Below are 21,681 nucleotides of genomic sequence, written 5' to 3' on the forward strand. Positions count from 1 at the left end.
GCCGTGGGGTGTGCCTAACAAACCCTAGACACCTCGACACAGCCGGAGGACTAAATACCCCTATAGATGGAAATAGGAAATCTACCTTGCCTCAGAGCAGAACCCCAAAGGATAGGCAGCCCCCCACAAATATTGACTGTGAGTAGTAGCGGAAAAGACACACGGAGGCAGAAAACAGGATTTAGCAAAAGAGGCCACTCTAGCTAAAATAGGAAAGGATAGGACAGAATACTAAGCGGTCAGTATTAAAACCCTTCCAAAAATATCCACAGCAGATAATACAAAAACTCCACCATCTAACTAAAGATGTGGAGCGTATATCTGCAACTCCAGAGAATCCAACAAGACTGAGAAAACACTGACACAGTCTAAGCTGGACAAGAGAAAACAAATGAATAGCACAGAATTATTAAGCACACAGCATGTGTGCCACAGAAACAAAAACCAGACACTTATCTTTGCTGAATTGGCAGCAAGGCAGGAGGAACCAGACAAAAGATCCAAAACCTTCCAGAACCATGGACAACTGGAAAGGACTAATGAATCCTGCACACCTAAATACCCCAGTCAGAACTGCAATCAGCAGATACACCTGACCAGGACTGCAACTCAGGGACAACTGCATTACCACCTACAACCACTGGAGGGAACCCAAAAGCAGAATTCACAACAACCTGCTGGTGAGGCTGTGCACCCCTGTATTAGTTCCCTATAGTGACACCTGCTGGTGAGGCTGTGCACACCAGTATTTATTAGTTCCCTATAGTGACACCTGCTGGTGAGGCTGTGCACACCAGTATTTATTAGTTCCCTATAGTGACACCTGCTGGTGAGGCTGTGCACACCAGTATTTATTAGTTATCTATAGTGACACCTGCTGGTGAGGCTGTGCACACCTGTATTTATTAGTTCCCTATAGTGACACCTGCTGGTGAGGCTGTGCACACCTGTATTTATTAGTTATCTATAGTGACACCTGCTGGTGAGGCTGTGCACACCTGTATTTATTAGTTCCCTATAGTGACACCTGCTGGTGAGGCTGTGCACACCTGTATTTATTAGTTTTCTATAGTGACACCTGCTGGTGAGGCTGTGCACACCTGTATTTATTAGTTATCTATAGTGACACCTGCTGGTGAGGCTGTGCACACCTGTATTTATTAGTTCCCTATAGTGACACCTGCTGGTGAGGCTGTGCACACCTGTATTTATTAGTTATCTATAGTGACACCTGCTGGTGAGGCTGTGCACACCTGACCAGGACTGCAACTCAGGGACAACTGCATTACCACCTACAACCACTGGAGGGAACCCAAAAGCAGAATTCACAACAACCTGCTGGTGAGGCTGTGCACCCCTGTATTAGTTATCTATAGTGACACCTGCTGGTGAGGCTGTGCACACCTGTATTTATTAGTTCCCTATAGTGACACCTGCTGGTGAGGCTGTGCACACCTGTATTTATTAGTTCCCTATAGTGACACCTGCTGGTGAGGCTGTGCACACCTGTATTTATTAGTTCCCTATAGTGACACCTGCTGGTGAGGCTGTGCACACCTGTATTTATTAGTTCCCTATAGTGACACCTGCTGGTGAGGCTGTGCACACCTGTATTTATTAGTTCCCTATAGTGACACCTGCTGGTGAGGCTGTGCACACCTGTATTTATTAGTTCCCTATAGTGACACCTGCTGGTGAGGCTGTGCACACCTGTATTTATTAGTTCCCTATAGTGACACCTGCTGGTGATGTCGTGCACTGCAGGCCTCTGAAATAAATTATTTATTTTATATTCTGGAGATAGTTCCTATGTATTAAACCTCATGACGTCTTCTTGGAGAACATTAATATAAGACAATATTTTACTTTTTTCAGCATTTATTTCATAATTTAAAATAGGATTATTCATACTGTACATTGGCCAATCATACGGATATAAAATACACATTGGAGATTACAGATTACGTTATTCACAGAGTTTTATGCGCTGAACTGACATCAAGTCATTGATGTGATTTTCTGGGACTTGTAGACGAATCCATCAGAAAGTCAGATTTTAAAAGCAGTGCTGCCACTAAGTATTGGTCGTCAACTGTATAACCCTGGCTGCATGTATCTGCCACTCACAGGACACGGAAATGTGCGACTGCAGACAAGAAACTGGATGAGGCCGGACCCCAGAGACCCCAAGCTCGCAAAAGGCCCAAACCTTTGGAATGTAACACCGGGGTGCGATCTGCCACATGCACGGCCAAGCAAATCCCTGGCAGCCAGGACGAGGTTAAATCGTACAATGCCAGGTCCTGCTCCGTCCTCAGACGGTGATCCGGCTTCTCGCCATCTCAGTGAATGACCTACAGACCCTGATCACAGTGTGACAGACCCTCAGCTGTGCAAGGCTTCCAGCTGCTGATGTTCACACAGATTCCCTGACAGCAAGCAGAGATGGTGAAATCAGTGAAAAAATGAGACAACGTTAGAAAGGACATTGTGAGATGGAATGAGAAGAGCGGCCATGCGCAAAGATAAGCGGCTACTGCGACACTCCGGGATAAAAAAAACAAATGTTACATCCCAACCCAAGCGACGGGTCCAGAGCGGGAGGGAAGACCCCAGACCGAGGGAAGACCCCAGACACCGGGCCCAGGGAAGACCCTAGACACCGGGCCCAGGGAAGACCCCAGACACCGGGCCCAGGGAAGACCCCAGACCGAGGGAAGACCCCAGACCGAGGGAAGACCCCAGACACCGGGCCCAGGGAAGACCCTAGACACCGGGCCCAGGGAAGACCCCAGACACCGGGCCCAGGGAAGACCCCCAGACACCGGGCCCAGGGAAGACCCCAGACACCGGGCCCAGGGAAGACCCCAGACACCGGGCCCAGGGAAGACCCCAGACACCGGGCCCAGTGAAGACCCCAGACCGAGGGAAGACCCCAGACACCGGGCCCAGGGAAGACCCCAGACACCGGGCCCAGGGAAGACCCCAGACCGAGGGAAGACCCCAGACACCGGGTCGAGGGAAGACCCCAGACACCGGGCCCAGGGAAGACCCCAGACACCGGGCCCAGGGAAGACCCCAGACCGAGGGAAGACCCCAGACACCGGGCCCAGGGAAGACCCCAGACACCGGGCCCAGGGAAGACCCCAGACCGAGGGAAGACCCCAGACACCGGGTCGAGGGAAGACCCCAGACACCGGGCCGAGGGATTCACACTCCTTACAATTGAGGATCCAGCAACGGCCGGGATCCGTCATCAGCTCATCTCCAGGCTGGAGCGGCACTGGGCCGACTGCGCCACACGCTGACACTTCCCCCTCGTTAATGGCTGCAGAAGTTTCCAGGAGAAAACTGCATCATCGTGATTGCAATATACAAACACGCGAAGCTGCAGAAACCGTAGGGACCCCTGTGAGTGGGGGGATGGGCACGGCCATAGATCTGGGGAGGAGCCGCTGCGATCAGATGTCATTAAGTCACGTGCATGGGCCGGAAAGTGAACATTTCCAGACGGGTCTATATACAGCGGCCCGCTCCTCCAGTATATGGCCCCCTCCTCCAGGAGACGCTGCCCCTGCTTTCATTCAATTATAAGAGCGCCAGGTTCAGCGGAGGCGCCGTGTTTCCCACCATAGTCGTCACCTCCTACAGTCAGAGGGTCCAGGACTCTGCATCGAGCCGGGAATCAAGACCATGTCTGAAGTCCTGGGGGGCACCGTGGCCGTTGTCTAGTTTACAGTATGGGGTCCGGTTCTTTATAGTGATGACGACTCAGGTTAGTGTCACATTAAGGCTGCAGACGTCATTATCGGGGTCCGGGGAGTGTAAGAAATCTATAGGGTAATATTGGTGGTCTCTCACGCCATCAGGTCACGGTCTCCAGGACGGTGGCCGTTATCCTCGGAGCGCTCAGACCCGTCACTGGATAAATCAGATTGGATCTCCGGATCCTAAAATCTTAGGTTTTATTCAGCGTCCACAGCGGGTCCAGCATATTGAGAGGATCGTCTGGAGATTTGCCGCCTCGTGCCAGGCCGCTGCCATTCTGCGGCTGCAGGAAGTTCTGTTTGTTCATCTTCTGCTTCCCTCGCTGAGAGCCGTCCAGACTGAAGGTCTCGGGGGTCAAAGATGCCAGCAGGGTGAGCGATGAGGAGGACGGTGTGGTGCCGGCAGCAGAGGGCTCGGGACTTGGCGCTGGGTCATGACTGTTGGCCACCTCTGCAGGGGATTCGCCGGTTCCATTGCTGGTGGTCGGGATCGGAGGCGTCTGTGACTCGGGGATTACTGAAGCTGTAAGGTCTGGATGTGAGGAGCTCGGGGGGACCACCGCCTGTATAATGTCATGTGGAGGCAGCTCGGGGTCCGGCAGCAGAGGCGGCTGATAATGGTTGGTGCCCTCAGGGCTGCCGGAGCAGGGCTTAATGCTCAGCTTTGCAATGGTTGCTTGGATTGAGCTGATTGGCATATCCCCTCCAAGTACGATGTCCTGGGGGTCCTGCAGACTGTAGACCTGGCAAAGCAAAAGGAAGATGTGACGGGAGTTTGACAGGTCCGCAGGGTTCAGTCCAGCTTTCAAAATTGTCACGGAGCTTCCCGCAAGACAACAGAGCTAAGCTGGAGTCAGTAATTATAGCATCATGGAGCAGAGCTGCAGGGTAAAGCATGGGGCAGAGCTGCAGCGTAAAGCATGGGGCAGAGCTGCAGCGTAAAGCATGGGGCAGAGCTGCAGCGTAAAGCATGGGGCAGAGCTGCAGCGTAAAGCATGGGGCAGAGCTGCAGCGTAAAGCATGGGGCAGAGCTGCAGCGTAAAGCATGGGGCAGAGCTGCAGCGTAAAGCATGGGGCAGAGCTGCAGCGTAAAGCATGGGGCAGAGCTGCAGCGTAAAACATGGGGCAGAGCTGCAGCGTAAAGCATGGGGCAGGGGCAGAGCAGCAGCCCGGGCTCTATAGGGGTCACTAATCACAGGAGGGACAGCATGGGGCAGAGCTGCAGTGTAAAGCATGGGGCAGAGGCAGAGCAGCAGCCCGGGCTCTATAGGAGATAGCTCAGACTTCACAGCACCTCAATCTCCCATATATAGTGGGGTCACTAATCACAGGAGGGACAGCCTGGAGCAGAGCTGCAGCGTAAAGCATGGGGCAGAGCTGCAGCGTAAAGCATGGGGCAGAGCTGCAGTGTAAAGCATGGGGCAGAGCTGCAGTGTAAATCATGGGGCTGGAGCAGAGCTGCAGTGTAAAGCATGGGGCTGGAGCAGAGCTGCAGTGTTAAGCATGGGGCTGGAGCAGAGCTGCAGTGTAAAGCATGGGGCTGGAGCAGAGCTGCAGTGTAAAGCATGCACAGAGCATTTTCGGAGAGCATAGACAGATGTCCGATCCCATGTGGTTGGTGATGAACAGTAACACTTCCGTCCCCCATGGACAACGCACCTTTTGTGAGGCGCTGGGCTGGGGCTTGCTGGTAGATGGGGTGTAAAAGCCGTGTCTCTGCAGAAGCTGCTCCGCGTGCTTCAGAACCGCCTCGTAGCAGAACTTCAGATGGATCTGTATGAACGGAGGAGAGAATTACAGAGAGACGACACTGCAGCTCTGTACATGGAGGATAGAGGCTGGCGGGCTCCTACCTTCTCATGGAGCATGTGTTTCCTCTGCTGCCTCATCTTCTTCACGAGCTCCGCCAGCTCCGGGATCCCATTAGCGGCTTCCACTTCCTGCACAGCAGCATAGAGAAGGCAGAAAGCGCCCGTCCTGCCCACACCGGAACTGCGGGAGATCACAGAGGGTTAAAGCCGCAAAACCTCAGAACACAGATAGCAGCCGTCTGCCCTGCGCTGGGATCCAGACGTTAACCCCTTCCCGACATAGAACGTCAGAATTCTGCTGTCAATCACCGGCCCCTAGCTGCCCCCCAGGACCCAGGAAGTGACCCCTCAGTCCTCCATGAAGCAGAGAGCCGCGAGGACGGCACTACACACAGACGAGGACAGCGCTACACACGAGGACGGCACTACATACAGACGAGGACGGCGCTACACACGGGGACGGCGCTACACACGGGGACAGCACTACATACAGACGAGGACGGCGCTACAGACGGCGCTACACATGGGGACGGCGCTACACACGGGGACGGCGCTACACACGGGGACGGCGCTACACACGGGGACAGCACTACATAGACGAGGACGGCGCTACAGACGTCGCTACACATGGGGACGGCGCTACACACAGACGAGGACGGCACTACATACAGACGAGGACGGCACTACACACGGGGACAGCACTACATACAGACGAGGACGGCGCTACAGATGGCGCTACACATGGGGACGGCGCTACACACGGGGACGGCGCTACACACGGGGACGGCGCTACAGACGACATTCTCTTTCTTGTTCCGGGTAATACGGTAGTTTCTTTACGCCTCATTGGTAAAAATCGGTTTTCTGAAAATATAAATTCACCCGTATGGTGAACACCGCCGGATTTCATCGCCACAACTCCCTAAAGAAATCCCACCAGAGCAAACCAAAAGGCCGTACGTGGCCCAAAATGGCGGAGGTAAAGTGCGCATAAGAGACCACTGTACGGGCCGTAAGCTGACGGTGGGGGTGGGGGGCTTATAGAGCTAATCCAATCTGACAACTAATCCCATTTTTATAAAGTCGCATTGAATGTTACATTTAATGATGGCTTTCAAAACTACAAACTCATCTGCAAAAATGGCTGGAACATTTCTGGATCGTGGAAGATAAATTTAAGTGCAAAAATAAAAAATTATCTGCTGTGAGAAAAGGTTATAGACCCCCTGGACTGTGCCCCCCGAGGAGTCAACGCAACAGATCACTATGGGAGAAGGCAGGATCACTGTGGATCATCCACCCCGCCGGGATCTATGCTACTCACCTGCAGTGCACGACGATGGGCATGTGCAGGGGACGCTGGTGCAAGTAGTGACTATGGACGTCCTGGATGAACCGCAGCAAGTTCCCTTTACTGTCAGGAAGACCCCTACAATACATGAATCCTCGTGATGTATACAGCTCCTCTGCAAAGCCATGTGACCACACAAGCCCGATGGCCCCCAGCGCTGCAGTAATGTGCCCATGCATCTGCCCCCAGCGCTGCAGTAATGTGCCCATGCATCTGCCACCCAGCGCTGCAGTAATGCCTCCATGAATCTGCCCCCAGCGCTGCAGTAATGCGCCCATGCATCTGCCCCCAGCGCTGCAGTAATGTGCCCATGCATCTGCCACCCAGCGCTGCAGTAATGCCTCCATGAATCTGCCCCCAGCGCTGCAGTAATGTGCCCATGAATCTGCCCCCAGCGCTGCAGTAATGCGTCCATGCATGTGCCCCCAGCGCTGCAGTAATGTGCCCATGAATCTGCCCCCAGCGCTGCAGTAATGCACACATGCATCTGCCCCAGTGCTGCAGTAATGCGCCCATGCATCTGCCCCCAGTCCTGCGTCCATGCATTTGCCCCCAGCTCCTTACTAGCACACAGTGTCAGGCTGCAGGTGCTGCATGATGGGAGTTGTAGTCTCTACACTTACAGCTCAGGCCAGGATGTAAACTGCAGGTGGATGATGGAGCGTTTCAGGCTTTGGTCCTTGTACTGGAGGGACATCACCCGTTCGACGTGCGTGTCGGCGACCTTGTGGCTGGTCAGTGTCAGTGTTATATGCCCATGTAACACCGGCTGCCCGCGCTCCGTAGGGAAATATCGCAATACTTTTTGCTGAAGGGATAATACAATACGATAAGACAAACCCAGATCAGCACAAATACTGTCACCGGCCCACTGGGCACAAACACCATCACCGCCCCCAGTCACAAACACCGTCAACACCCACTCCCTCCCCCAGGCACAAACACCGTCACTGGTCCCCCTTGGCCCAACAAACACCGTCACCGCCCCCCCACCCCGGGCAATCACCTTCTCAATCTCCAGGTCCGACACCAGCATAACTATCAGCGACACCTTCTGCTCGTAAATCATCAGCCAGAAATCGGAGGCCGTGCCCACCAGTGGGGCCTGAGTGGCAATGATGGTCGGGCAGTACGGAGACAGGTCTTCAATCTTACTGGCATTGATGTAATCGTCCTTCCCGGACTGTAAGACGATGCGGTTCTTGTCGTAGGGCATGATGTCCTGGTGCCGGTTCTTCATGGTGTAACAGCGGGCGATGGCGATAGACAGGTTCCTGGCTTCTTTCTCTTGGGCATCTTGGAACTCCTTCCACATGGCATCCAGCTGGGTCGCAGCACCAGGCGCCGGTTTGTCGAGAGCTGAAACCACGAGTCTGAAGCGATCGAGCTCGGACAAAAGCTGCATGATGTGCTCCGGCTTCTCGTACGGATCGTTCTCGATGAGTTGGATGCCCTTCGGTTTGAGGCCATCTTTAGAGTCCGCCTTGGTGGGCTGCAGAAGCGGCTGTCCCACCGATGTTTTGGAGCCGCCATGTTGGCTCTCAGGACTAGATGACAGGAGATCGTCTGTGGTGGAGCTCTGCCGGTGAAAGACCGGGTCCGTAGACGCTTGGTTTAGAGGAGTCGTTCCTGGCGTCAGTGAAGGCGGGGGCCTCTGAGGCATGGCGGCGGAGGTAGATGCTGCTGGAGGCTTCACAACCAGGGATGGCTGCGGAGAAGGTGCTGGAGAAGGAATGACTGGAGCCGCAGGGACAATGGATCCACCTGGAAGCTGGCCAAGTGCCGGGCTGCCCGGAGGCTGTACATGGTGGACAAGGGCCGGAGCAGGAGGCGCACCCAGCGGCATTGGAGGCCCAGGGGGCATCGAATTCATGCCATTGGAAGGAGGAATGGGGTGTCTGGCAGGAGGTCCATAAGGCATGGCTGATGGCACCTGGGAGGCAGAACCAGCCGGTACGCTCGGCATTCCAGGGACCACCGGATGTGGGAGAATCTGAGAAGATGGCGGCTGACTCATGGGTAGTGCTACAGTGTGAACAGGCTGAGGGGCCGCTCTGGGCAGGACCCCAGGAAACGTAGGATGGAGGGGCTGCTGAGCTGGGTTATCCGGGTGAGAAAGTGGATACCGCTGTGGCATTAGGTGAGGAAGCGGCTGCGGCGGCATGGCTTGATGCGGCGGCACGGCCTGATGCGGCGGCACAGCCTGATGCGGCGGCGGCACGGCAAACTGCTGATATTGCGGTGGAGGCAGCACTGGGTTTACAAGGGGCATACGTGCTGGCTGTCCCTGTGGGTAAACACCGGGCTGCTGTGGGTGATAGGGGGCTCTCATCTGGGGGGTGAACTGATGTGGTACAGGGGTTGTAAATGGCAGCTGTCCAGGAAGAGGCTGGCCCGACGCCTCCATTCTAGGCTGGTGGAGCCCTTGTATATGGAACATTTGGTTACTGTGACCTTGGGGTAAATGTGTAGGTGGCTGAACATAATTCGGTATCCCACCTTGAGAATATGGGAAGGGATGACTCGGACCCATAGCTGGAAGCCCGGGGGCCGGCATATAGCCTCGCTGGGGCTGGCTGCTGACTGGGGGCACCGCTGGCATCCTGGGTGCAGCATAGCTTGAGATGGGCCCTTGAATACTGTCCACTGTAGTGGTGGCTGGCCGGATGCCCGGTGCACCTTGAGGGCGCATGCTACTTGCCGGTGACGGATTTGGGGCGCTAGGGTTCAGCGGGCCGGACACAACTGATGCAGATGACGCTTGTCCTGTGCCAAAACCAACAACAGAATTTGGCTTAAAATGAGGTAAAGGAGGCAATCCCGATGCAGACATGGGCAGGTGCTGGGGCGACGTTCTCTGTGGAGGCAGAGCAGCGCCCATGTAGCCTGGTGCCATTGGGGCAGACGCTGGATTGGGTCGCACCGTTTGTCCACCTGCTGAATACACATTAGGATTCTGTGATGGACAATTAGACGGAACCTGACTGACAGATTGAAGCATCAACGGTGGTGGGACGGCTGTGCCAGAGCTGACGGCAGGAAGGCCGCTGTAGGGGACTGAAGGGAATCCCGGACTAGGAACAGAACCCACAGACATTGGTGGCATTTGCCCAGGTATGGCATTAAATGGAGCCTGGTTGAAAGGCATGGCTAGCGGTTCTGGCATTGGTGCAGTCGCCGTTCTTCCTGCTCCGTAACTACCTGCGCCGCGCATTCTTATTCCACCATAGGCAGCTGCTGGATCCATGGGAAAGGCCCCTACGGCTTCTGCAGACAAGCGATCGAAATGTGCCAGCAGGGCGTCCGGGGGTAAACTCTTCAGCTCCTCCGGGAGATCAGACATAAGAGAGGAGAAGTGCTGCAGGTCCGCCAGGTCCGCCGCCGGGATCTTCTCAAGGTCCACGTCAGATACCTTCTTCTCCAGCGCCGGCTTGGGGGCCGTTGGTCGAGGAGGCGGCTTCTTCTTCATTTCCCTATTACACAGATGGCACAGGGATATTCAGGGCACATCCAGGGGCACCGCCGTCATCACGCCAGCAGCACAAGACGTGCACACTTACCGCTCCAGGATCTGGAGCCGGATGGCCTGAGAAGCCTCGCATGCCGTCCGTGCTTTCTCTAGGAGCTTGCCCACTTTGCTTTCCAAGTCTGCGTAGAAGTCTTTACCCTCCTGGCACTTCTTCATTAGGTCCTCGTAGGCCTCGTAGGAAGTTATCAGGGTCTGCACAGTGTGGTTCCACCTGAAATGTAAGCAGCAACAAAATAAGAAAGGGGGGCTATAAATAAAATAGTTTCATAGAGGATGCAGCCTGCACTGTAAAGCATGGAGGTTTATATTTAGATTTCTTGACCTGGACATACATGACAACCAGAAATAAACCCTCAATTTTTCACACTGCAGTCTACACAAGAGGGGCTTACTTCTGCTCGGACTCCGCCAGCACCTTCCTGATTGGCGCGTACTTCACGTTGGCCTCGGTCAGTGCCTTCAGGATGTTCTCCTGAGCGGACAGGTTCTGGTCGATGTAAACCTTCAGCTGGTCGTACTTCTTCAGCTGTTCAGCAAAGAGTTTCTGGGGGATAACAGCGGCTGGATCAGAGATAACGCCACCAGATCGTACAGGACTAGAGACGCTCAAGAACAAGGAGGCTCAGGATGAATCCTGCCATCCTCACCTTCATCTCTGAGCGGTCAGTGGTGACCAAGGAGGTGGTGATATCGTCCTTCTGTATCATGTCCCGCAGCTGCTGCTCCAGAGAAAGACGCTGCTCCTTCATTTCCTGCACCTTCCCCAAGATCCTCTTCAGGTTCTGCAGCACAGACTTGTCATCTGTAAGAAAGAAAAGAGTGAGCCCCAGCAGAATAGTGAGTGCAGCTCTGGGCTATAACGCACGATCAGTAATGTATGTACATAGTGACTGCACGAGTAGAATAGTGAGTGCAGCTCTGGGGTATAATACAGGAGGTAACTCAGGATCAGTAATGTAATGTATGTACACAGTGACTGCACCAGCAGAATAGTGAGTGCAGCTCTGGGGTATAATACATGATGTAACTCAGGATCAGTAATGTATGTACACTGAATAGTGAGTGCAGCTCTGGGGTATAATACAGGATGTAACTCTGGATCAGTAATGTAATGTATGTACACAGTGACTGCACCAGCAGAATAGTGAGTGGAGCTCTGGGCTATAACGCACAATCAGTAATGTATGTATACAGTGACGGCACCAGCAGAATAGTGAGTGCAGCTCTGGGCTATAACGCACGATCAGTAATGTACGTACATAGTGACTGCACGAGTAGAATAGTGAGTATAATACATAATGTAACTCAGGATCAGTAATGTATGTACACTGAATAGTGAGTGCAGCTCTGGGGTATAATACAGGATGTAACTCTGGATCAGTAATGTAATGTATGTACACAGTGACTGCACCAGCAGAATAGTGAGTGCAGCTCTGGAGTATAATACAGAATGTAAGTCAGGATCAGTAATGTAATGTATGTACACAGTGACTGCACCAGAAGAATAGTGAGTGCAGCTCTGGGGTATAATACAGGATGTAACTCAAGATCAGTAATGTAATGTATGTACACAGTGACTGCACCAGCAGAATAGTGAGTGCAGCTCTGGAGTATAATACAGAATGTAAGTCAGGATCAGTAATGTAATGTATGTACACAGTGACTGCACCAGCAGAATAGTGAGTGCAGCTCTGGAGTATAATACAGGAGGTAACTCTGGATCAGTAATGTAATGTATGTACACAGTGACTGCACCAGCAGAATAGTGAGTGCAGCTCTGGAGTATAATACAGAATGTAAGTCAGGATCAGTAATGTAATGTATGTACACAGTGACTGCACCAGAAGAATAGTGAGTGCAGCTCTGGAGTATAATACAGGAGGTAGCTCAGGATCAGTAATGTATGTACACAGTGACTGCACCAGCAGAATAGTGAGTGCAGCTCTGGAGTATAATACAGGAGGTAACTCTGGATCAGTAATGTAATGTATGTACACAGTGACTGCACCAGCAGAATAGTGAGTGCAGCTCTGGAGTATAATACAGGAGGTAACTCTGGATCAGTAATGTAATGTATGTACACAGTGACTGCACCAGCAGAATAGTGAGTTCAGCTCTGGAGTATAACAGGATCAGAGCGGTGTCTGCTCACCCTCAGTTAGTGTTGGCACTGGCAGCGCTTGCTGGAGCTGTTCTAGGGGTCCGCTCAGGAGCCGCAGGTTGCTGATGTGCAGGTTCATAGCTTTGTGCAGCTCGGTGTTGGTGAAGCTCGCCTTCTCGTGCACCTCCATGTACTTTGTCCACTCTTTGCTCACTTCGGCCATCGCAGGTGAGGCGGTCGGAGGTACATTTGCCTTCCCCACCTCATCTTGCAGTTTTTTCTCCTCTTTTTCTTCTCCATCCAGAATATCCTTAATGTCTTTAAGTGACGCCTCCACGTCGGTGAAGACTCCGGAGAGCGCTGGAACCGAACAAGTGAGGGATGATTGACAGGAGGCCATGAGCGAGTAACAGCAGCGGCTGGAGCATCGTTCATGTAGAGAAGGTGCAGGGAGCAGCGGTGTACTCCCCAGAGGAATATCACACTCACCCTGCATGGACTGCACCAGGCTGCGGACTGTGTCTGGCCGCACGCTCAGTGCTGCACATTTCTCCATCAATGAAGGTGGGATGTGACTGTACATGTCCAGATTATCCACGGTGTCCGAATCCAGCTGCAGGGAGTCTGTGAACTGACTGGAACATACAAGAGAGTCGTACATCACCGAACAGAAAACCATGGAGGGTTCGGGGCTCAAACTCACAAGTTACTGATCTATTGGTCATTATGGAAACAGTCAGTATGTTTGTGGACATACACCCCTCTAAAAGCCGATCAGTGACACCTCTATGAATGAAAGCCCTGTGCAGACACTGATCAAGCAGGTAAAGCTGCAGAATAGCGAGTGCAGCTCTGGGGTATAACAGGATATAACGCACGATCAGTAATGTAATGTATGTACACAGTGACTGCACCAGCAGAATAGTGAGTGCAGCTCTGGGGTATAATACAGGATGTAACTCAGGATCAGTAATGTATGTACACAGTGACTGCACCAGCAGTATAGTGAGTGCAGCTCTGGAGTATAATACAGATGTAACTCAGGATCAGTAATGTAATGTATGTACACAGTGACTGCACCAGCAGTATAGCGAGTACAGCTCTGGGGTATAATACAGGATGTAACTCAGGATCAGTAATGTAATGTATGTACACAGTGACTGCACCAGCAGAATAGTGAGTGCAGCTCTGGAGTATAATACAGGATGTAACTCAGGATCAGTAATGTAATGTATGTACACAGTGACTGCACCAGCAGAATAGTGAGTGCAGCTCTGGGCTATAACGCACAATCAGTAATGTATGTATACAGTGACGGCACCAGCAGAATAGTGAGTGCAGCTCTGGGCTATAACGCACGATCAGTAATGTACGTACATAGTGACTGCACGAGTAGAATAGTGAGTATAATACATGATGTAACTCAGGATCAGTAATGTATGTACACTGAATAGTGAGTGCAGCTCTGGGGTATAATACAGGATGTAACTCAGGATCAGTAATGTAATGTATGTACACAGTGACTGCACCAGCAGAATAGTGAGTGCAGCTCTGGGGTGTAATACAGGATGTAACTCAGGATCAGTAATGTAATGTATGTACACCGTGACTGCACCAGCAGAATAGTGAGTGCAGCTCTGGGGTATAATACAGGACGTAACTCAGGATCAGTAATGTAATGTATGTACACAGTGACTGCACCAGCAGAATAGTGAGTGCAGCTCTGGGGTGTAATACAGGAGGTAACTCAGGATCAGTAATGTAATGAAGGCACACAGTGACTTCAGAGCTGCATTCATAGATCTGCTAGTGAAGTGAAATACAGGATGTAACTTGCAATTAGTAATATGGCTATAAGTTGAACTTACTCGAGGATTTCATTCTTTGCCTCTATTTTGGAGATTATTTCACGTAGAAGTTTTGCCTTTTCCTCACTAGAGAAATAAAAATGATCCTTGGTTAAGATGTAATAAATTATGATACAGGAGGATAAGCAGCATACCCGGCCGTTCAGGTGATCAGTAAATGCGGCTTGCAGCAGTGCAGCACACGCACACACAGGAATCAGTGTCTGATGGATCAGCAGAAAATATTCAGAACCCTGGACTATACAGTGATGAATGTCTCCTATCGCTGGAGGCATTGGGAACAACCTGGACGAGTAGTTAAATCAGTTTAAAGGGGTCATTTGAAAATCCCCATCCGGCAGAGACCTCCCCGTCCTCTGTTCACCTCCTGGGAGACATCATAGTACTCTGCTGATTACATGAAGGAATATGGCGCAGACGCAATAGAATGGCTGAAGCTGCGAGTCTGCAGAGCGCGATGGAGGAGCAGAGCGAGTGCGGACAAAGCCCTGACGCACGAGAAGTCACAAAATGCTGCTCTAGATAGAAGTGAAAATCAGTGTAATACTCCTGTGGTGGCATCTCCTGAGAAGAGACCGGAGACGCAGCAGTTACCGGAATGTAAGGAAGTTACAAGGCGCCTTTTGACTGAGTAACATTAAGTGACCCCTGACCTTTCCACACCATCAATTCCATTGGGGGCTACACCGGACAATGCATCAGGTGAGCCACGAATTAGTCATTTGTCCATTAAGAGTTAATTGTGAAACAATCCTGGATATTACCAAGGGTAAATATTCTGATAATCTGCTATTGTTTTAGTAATTAAAAAAAAAAAAAAAAAAAAAAAAAAAAGGAGATTTTTGTGGGTAACGGTCATAGCCGAGGCATAACTCTGCAGAGCGTCATATATTGCGACATCCGAGTGGCCCATTCCGGCGTGGCATTAGGCACCGAAGCTTTGGTAGGGGCTTCTTGGGGCTCTGACACAGTAGTCTGGATGCAGTCCTGGCAGTGCAGGTATGTGCTGCCACTGGGGAGAGCGGTCCCGCAGGCTGTGCAGAATGCATAATAGCAGGGCTGGCTATGCAGAGGACCCTACAGGGGTGGCTATGCCGCCCCCACTGACACTGTAGAGGGTCATACTTGTCTTCCGGGGGCGGAGAGGAGGTGGCGGCTTCAGCTAGGCCGAAGCCGCGGCCTAAATTAGATGCCTGATGCCCAGAAAGGCTCCAGGCCGGCGCGGAAGTCCGGGAGGGGGTCGGATCTGAACCGGACCCCCCCCCCCGATTTAAAGGCAGGCTAGCAGTGGGGCTATAAGCGGAAGGGGGGCCCGGTGAGGGGTCCCCCTGAGGCACTATAGAGCTGGTGCTGCTGCAGGGAGCCCTGTGTCTCTATTGTGCCATGCCTGCTGGGGTCCCTGGATGCAGGTGCAGTGTGCTGGCCCATGCTGGGAGCTGCAGAGTGCTGCCTGTACAGGCCCTACCTGAGGCGTCTCAACCTAACGCCCCCAGAGGGGGATTAGGGAGGGTGCTGCTGTCACCATCAGGGGGCTTTATCCTCGCCTCAACCTCAACCCAGAAACCAAAAGGAATTGGGGAAGGAGTAGGGGTCTCGACTTCGAACCAGCACTCGAGGGACTGGGGAAGGAGCGACATGGGGAATAGCCATCTCGACTTCAACCGGGCGCCCCGTAATAGGGGGCCGAGGAAGGAGCCATGCCGGGAGTCTCGCAGGAGACCCACTTTTCTTCATCTGTAATTCCGTCAGAAAAAACGGAGTAGAAAAAAAAAAAAAGTTTTAGGTGTGCCTCCTATGCGACACTAAGCAAAAACTGGAGAAGGCTGACGCCGTCCAGGGGTGTATACTGCAGAGGAGGAGCCACGGTTAATCCTTTTCAGATTATGCATAGTGTCGCCTCCTAGTGGACAGCAGCATAACACCATAGTCCTGTGTCCCCCAATGAGGCGACAGAGTAATAACGTTTGTGTCCCAATTATCTAAGACCTGCACCTTTTTCATTTTATAACCTTTAACTGACTTTTTATTGATACCATTTTGGGGTATATAAAAAAATTTTTATTGCATTATTTGGAGGAAGTGTGAACTGAAATTCTGCCGTTCAGGTGTTTTTTGGCATTTAACGTGCATTTTAAATAATTGACTATTTTGAAAGAATGGACTTTCCTCCTCACGAAGATAAAAAAAAATATTTTTTTTTTTTATTAATGGGGAAAGGGTGATAAAAGCATTAAACAGTTTTTATTTCAGTCAAACATTAAACAAAAGGTTGGATTTTTTTCTCTAATTACTATGTATAGTAATCACGCAGGATACAGTAAAATCCATTTCCTCTTATGAAGCCCAGCTCGTGGCTAAGCTTCACAAGACGACAAACATGGCGGTTACTGCGGCCTTTGACAAGTCCCCATATTGGCATCATTTGAATGCCGCTGTCAGAGATTGAGAGCGGCATGTAAATGGTTAAGCTGCAGCAGTTAGAGTTTAGCTCCGGGTAACAAAAGCACAAGAAACAAGAGCCATCAAAATATCTGCACACCACCAAAGTTATGATAAAAATAATATAAGCTTTATTGGGAACATAATTAAAAACATCTAAAATCACACATAACCTCCGTGCAGATGCCCCTGTGAACACTGTATGCCAAAATATACATAGATATATAAACGTATGAAATCTTCCAGACGTGTCCCTGCCCTCTGCACTTAATATTATTAATGTAACTATATATAGTCAAAATTTGAAATGAACACGCTGTATACAACCATATAACAACAAATATGCACACAGTCAAGTATAATACAAGCCACACAGCATGCAAATAGCATGCAACACCCCACCATAATATGCAGCTTCCAGCAAAAAAAAACCCCTATGGACCCAGAGGAGCAGATAAAATAAACTGCCCTAGATATCCAAAGAAAGGGACAGGGGAAGATGTCCAAATATATACCCTGAAATACCCTGCATAGTCTGATCCTAGGAGTGGTCAAAAGGTGAAAATAGTGCTGGAGAAAGCACCATAGGATAAATCCTGCTGCAGGAGGCTGTGAGGCTGAATAGTCACAGGGCAAATGCGACCGGAGGAGAAGCCCAACGCGTGTCGCTGTTCTAGGACAGCTTCGTCAGGGGAAGTCAGGAGGGCAAATGCGACCGGAGGAGAAGCCCAACGCGTGTCGCTGTTCTAGGACAGCTTCGTCAGGGGAAGTCAGGAGGGCAAATGCGACCGGAGGAGAAGCCCAACGCGTGTTGCTGTTCTAGGACAGCTTCGTCAGGGGAAGTCAGGAAGACTTCCCCTGACGAAGCTGTCCTAGAACAGCGACACGCGTTGGGCTTCTCCTCCGGTCGCATTTGCCCTCCTGACTTCCCCTGACGAAGCTGTCCTAGAACAGCGACACGCGTTGGGCTTCTCCTCCGGTCGCATTTGCCCTCCTGACTTCCCCTGACGAAGCTGTCCTAGAACAGCGACACGCGTTGGGCTTCTCCTCCGGTCGCATTTGCCCTCCTGACTTCCCCTGACGAAGCTGTCCTAGAACAGCGACACGCGTTGGGCTTCTCCTCCGGTCGCATTTGCCCTGTGACTATTCAGCCTCACAGCCTCCTGCAGCAGGATTTATCCTATGGTGCTTTCTCCAGCACTATTTTCACCTTTTGACCACTCCTAGGATCAGACTATGCAGGGTATTTCAGGGTATATATTTGGACATCTTCCCCTGTCCCTTTCTTTGGATATCTAGGGCAGTTTATTTTATCTGCTCCTCTGGGTCCATAGGGGTTTTTTTTGCTGGAAGCTGCATATTATGGTGGGGTGTTGCATGCTATTTGCATGCTGTGTGGCTTGTATTATACTTGACTGTGTGCATATTTGTTGTTATATGGTTGTATACAGCGTGTTCATTTCAAATTTTGACTATATATAGTTACATTAATAATATTAAGTGCAGAGGGCAGGGACACGTCTGGAAGATTTCATACGTTTATATATCTATGTATATTTTGGCATACAGTGTTCACAGGGGCATCTGCACGGAGGTTATGTGTGATTTTAGATGTTTTTAATTATGTTCCCAATAAAGCTTATATTATTTTTATCATAACTTTGGTGGTGTGCAGATATTTTGATGGCTCTTGTTTCTTGTGCTTTTGTTAGTTTGCATTATTAGCCATCAGTCTTGCACCCCCTTTATATATTATATCTGCATATTGCAGTGGTGCGTCAGCTATCCCATATGTTACAGTTTAGCTCCGGGTACAGCAATTGCAGGCAGATGTTGGCTGTGCAACAATCGTCATCTGCCGGTAAGAGGCAGGATCAGCTCCTCAGCGGGCTTCATACTTTACGTAGCATCCTAGAATGCAAATGGATATCTGACCTGTAGAGAGATGAAGCCTCGTGTGCCGCCATTGGTACCAGCTTAGAAAAAATATCAGGTCCGGTCACGGCAGGATCAGTGGGATTAACAGGAAGAGCCTTCACTAATGGGGCCCCTAAAAGGCAAAGTGGAAAAATGATGAAGCAATATAAGGCTCCCTGCATCCTCCATGATATGACGGTCCGTGTGCACAGGGCAGGGGGGGTCACAATCACCTTTCACAGACTGCAGGGTGTCCAGCGCGGGCACAGACTCGTGGTAGATGAAATCATTGTCCTTCTTGGAAGAATTAAATCTATAAAAACAAAATCCCAATTACTTGCAGCACAAAACTAAATCCGTAAAACACAACACTGACAGCAAGCAGGGGTCCTGAAACCGGTACACAAAATAGGAGAATTGAAACGCTCGCAGAGCCAATTTTAGCTTTTCTGATTTCAGGTCATTTTTTGCCATAAAAAAAAAAAAAGTTAGTTTTTGTGGGGTTTTTTTTTTTTTGCAGGACAAGGTGTAGTTTTCATAGCCACAGCTCATTTTACCATGTAGTGCACTGACAAAAAAAATCCAAGTGATAAGAAATGGTGAACAAAAATAAAAATGCAATTCCACCAACGTGTTTTTACGGCAATCAATGTGCACTGAAAAAAGAAAAAAAAATGTATTATTCATATGTTTTTGGATTTTTTTTAGTGCATTTTTTTGAAACTTGTAACTTTTTTTATAGAATTTTTGTGTGGCGGGCTGACTATTTAGTCAATACTATTATTGAGGCGCAGGCAACCTTCTGATTCTATTTTTTGGGGTTGGGCTGAGGGAACGATATATTTACGCGTTGGTTAATGTTATTTCACAGATAAGACTTTCAGATAAAACAACAGAACAAACCTTAAGGTACCGTCACATTTAGCGACGCGGCAGCGATCTAGACAAAGATGCCAATCGCTGCAGCGTCGCTGTGTGGTCGCTGGAGAGCTGTCACACAGACAGCTCTCCAGCGACCAACGATGCCGAAGTCCCCGGGTAACCATCGGGTTACTAAGCGCAGGGCCGCGCTTAGTAACCCGATGTTTACCCTGGTTACCAGTGTAAATGTAAAAAAAAACAAAAAAACAAACACTACATACTTACATTCCGGTGTCTGTCGCGTCCCCCGGCGCTGTGCTTCTCTGCATTCCTCCTGCATCCTGTGTAAGCGCCGGCTGTAAAGCAGAGCAGTGACGTCACCGCTGTGCTCTGCCGGCGCTGACACAGTGCAGGGAAGCAGAACGCCGGGGGACACGACAGACACCGGAATGTAAGTATATAGTGTTTTTTTTTACTTTTACGCTGGTAACCAGGGTAAACATCGGGTTACTAAGCGCGGCCCTGTGCTTAGTAACCCGATGTTTACCGTGGTTACCAGTGAACACATCGCTGAATCGGCGTCACACACGCCGATTCAGCGATGTCAGCAGGAGATCCAGCGACGAAATAAAGTTCTGGACTTTCTGCTCTTACCAACGATGTCACAGCAGGATCCAGATCGCTGCTGCGTGTCAAACACAACGATATCGCTAGCCAGGACGCTGCAACGTCACGGATCGCTAGCGATATCGTTGTTAAGTTGTTCAGTGTGAAGGTACCTTTAGACATCAGCAGGACTGTGGACTCGGTAAGCCAAACCTCTGACACCGACTCCTCAATTTCCCGGACTCCCCAGCACCGGTCACTGAGCATGTGCATAAAGTGCGGCACAGATTCATCTCAGCTAGTGATGGGGGAGCAGCTCAGATAATGTGTTCTCCAAGTATCTCGGGCGTGCTCGAATAATCTATGCCAGTCCCCGCGGCTCAGACAGAAGCAACACATGGGGGACTGCCTGCTCGTTAGGCCTGTTTTTAAGGCAATCCCCGCAGATTATTCGAGTACGCGTTATCCGGACATGCTCACTCATCACTAATATCAACTAAAATCCTAGATCCGGAACAGAACATTTCATAACTTTCCCAAATCTTTATGAAAAAAAAAATGGGCAGCATAATCTGCATTGAAGTACTGTACCAACGTATTCTTCATTTTAGGAGTCGACCCCATTTTATGTCCTGGACATCACCCTAGCTGCAGCCCGACACTGCAGGGTCCCTCCAGGCGTTCAGAGATGAGACCTATTAATTCCTGTTCCTTAGAGCAGATCCCCTCTGCGGCGCCATCAAGGTGTAGGGAATAATAATGTTTTATATTTTTAAGAATTTCATTATTTTTTTTACTCAACCCTCAGGGACTTGATCCTGCTTGTACTATGTACAGCATCTACATAGTGCGGCTGTGGGGGCAGTAGGTAATGGGCACCAGAACTACCAGGTCCAGCAATCATGCCACTTAAATGCTGCTCTCAGAGACTGTCAGCGGCAAATGAGAGAACAAACACCAGTAGGTAACACCTGACCGCTGCTGACACAGGGAAATAGCAGCTGTGTAACACAGCCGGCACCTGTCCTGTGAGGCCGGGATCAGCTCCACAGCCCGCTCCGAACGCCTGCATCCGACCTGTGATGTCTGTATGGCAGTAAGTACATCTGACTTTTATGCAGGAAAAATAAAACAAACAGGTTTTTCCTTTTTGCCACTTACTTGCCACCAATCACATCCATAGTGAAACGCAGGGCTTCCTGCACAGTGGATGGTTGACCCTAGAAGAAAACAACACGACTGTCTACAAAACACTTCTAGACGAGGACATGCTGGGCAGCGCCCGGATGATGCGGGCATCCACAGGGTGAGCAAATCTTACCTTCGACTGCTTTATCGCCTCATTAAGTTTGTCCAGAGCGCTCTGTAAATAGGCGACCTGTAAAGATGGAAGCCGTGGTGAGAGCCGACAGACGGACGACCGCAGTCAGA

The 21,681-nt window shown here is 50.6% G+C and overlaps 1 protein-coding gene across 1 annotated transcript in view; it reads right to left on the bottom strand.

The window, feature by feature from the left end:
- Nucleotides 1-1,860: 1,860 nt before the first annotated feature.
- The window catches only part of PTPN23 (protein tyrosine phosphatase non-receptor type 23), a 28,838-nt gene continuing 9,017 nt past the window's right edge, over nt 1,861-21,681 (bottom strand). The window contains exons 10-25 of the mRNA XM_069729170.1: nt 21,572-21,628; nt 21,412-21,470; nt 19,017-19,096; nt 18,802-18,916; nt 14,428-14,493; nt 13,049-13,194; nt 12,611-12,919; nt 11,106-11,260; nt 10,851-11,002; nt 10,490-10,669; nt 7,936-10,402; nt 7,553-7,737; nt 6,903-7,007; nt 5,621-5,759; nt 5,427-5,540; nt 1,861-4,510 (exon numbers count right to left, since the gene is read on the bottom strand). Coding sequence (XP_069585271.1) covers nt 3,959-4,510; nt 5,427-5,540; nt 5,621-5,759; nt 6,903-7,007; nt 7,553-7,737; nt 7,936-10,402; nt 10,490-10,669; nt 10,851-11,002; nt 11,106-11,260; nt 12,611-12,919; nt 13,049-13,194; nt 14,428-14,493; nt 18,802-18,916; nt 19,017-19,096; nt 21,412-21,470; nt 21,572-21,628 — 4,881 coding nt within the window. The 3' untranslated portion in view covers nt 1,861-3,958. The remainder of the gene's footprint in view (nt 4,511-5,426; nt 5,541-5,620; nt 5,760-6,902; nt 7,008-7,552; nt 7,738-7,935; nt 10,403-10,489; nt 10,670-10,850; nt 11,003-11,105; nt 11,261-12,610; nt 12,920-13,048; nt 13,195-14,427; nt 14,494-18,801; nt 18,917-19,016; nt 19,097-21,411; nt 21,471-21,571; nt 21,629-21,681) is intronic.

Source organism: Ranitomeya imitator, chromosome 6, assembly GCF_032444005.1.
Source record: "Ranitomeya imitator isolate aRanImi1 chromosome 6, aRanImi1.pri, whole genome shotgun sequence".
In the NCBI taxonomy this organism is placed as follows: domain Eukaryota; kingdom Metazoa; phylum Chordata; class Amphibia; order Anura; family Dendrobatidae; genus Ranitomeya; species Ranitomeya imitator.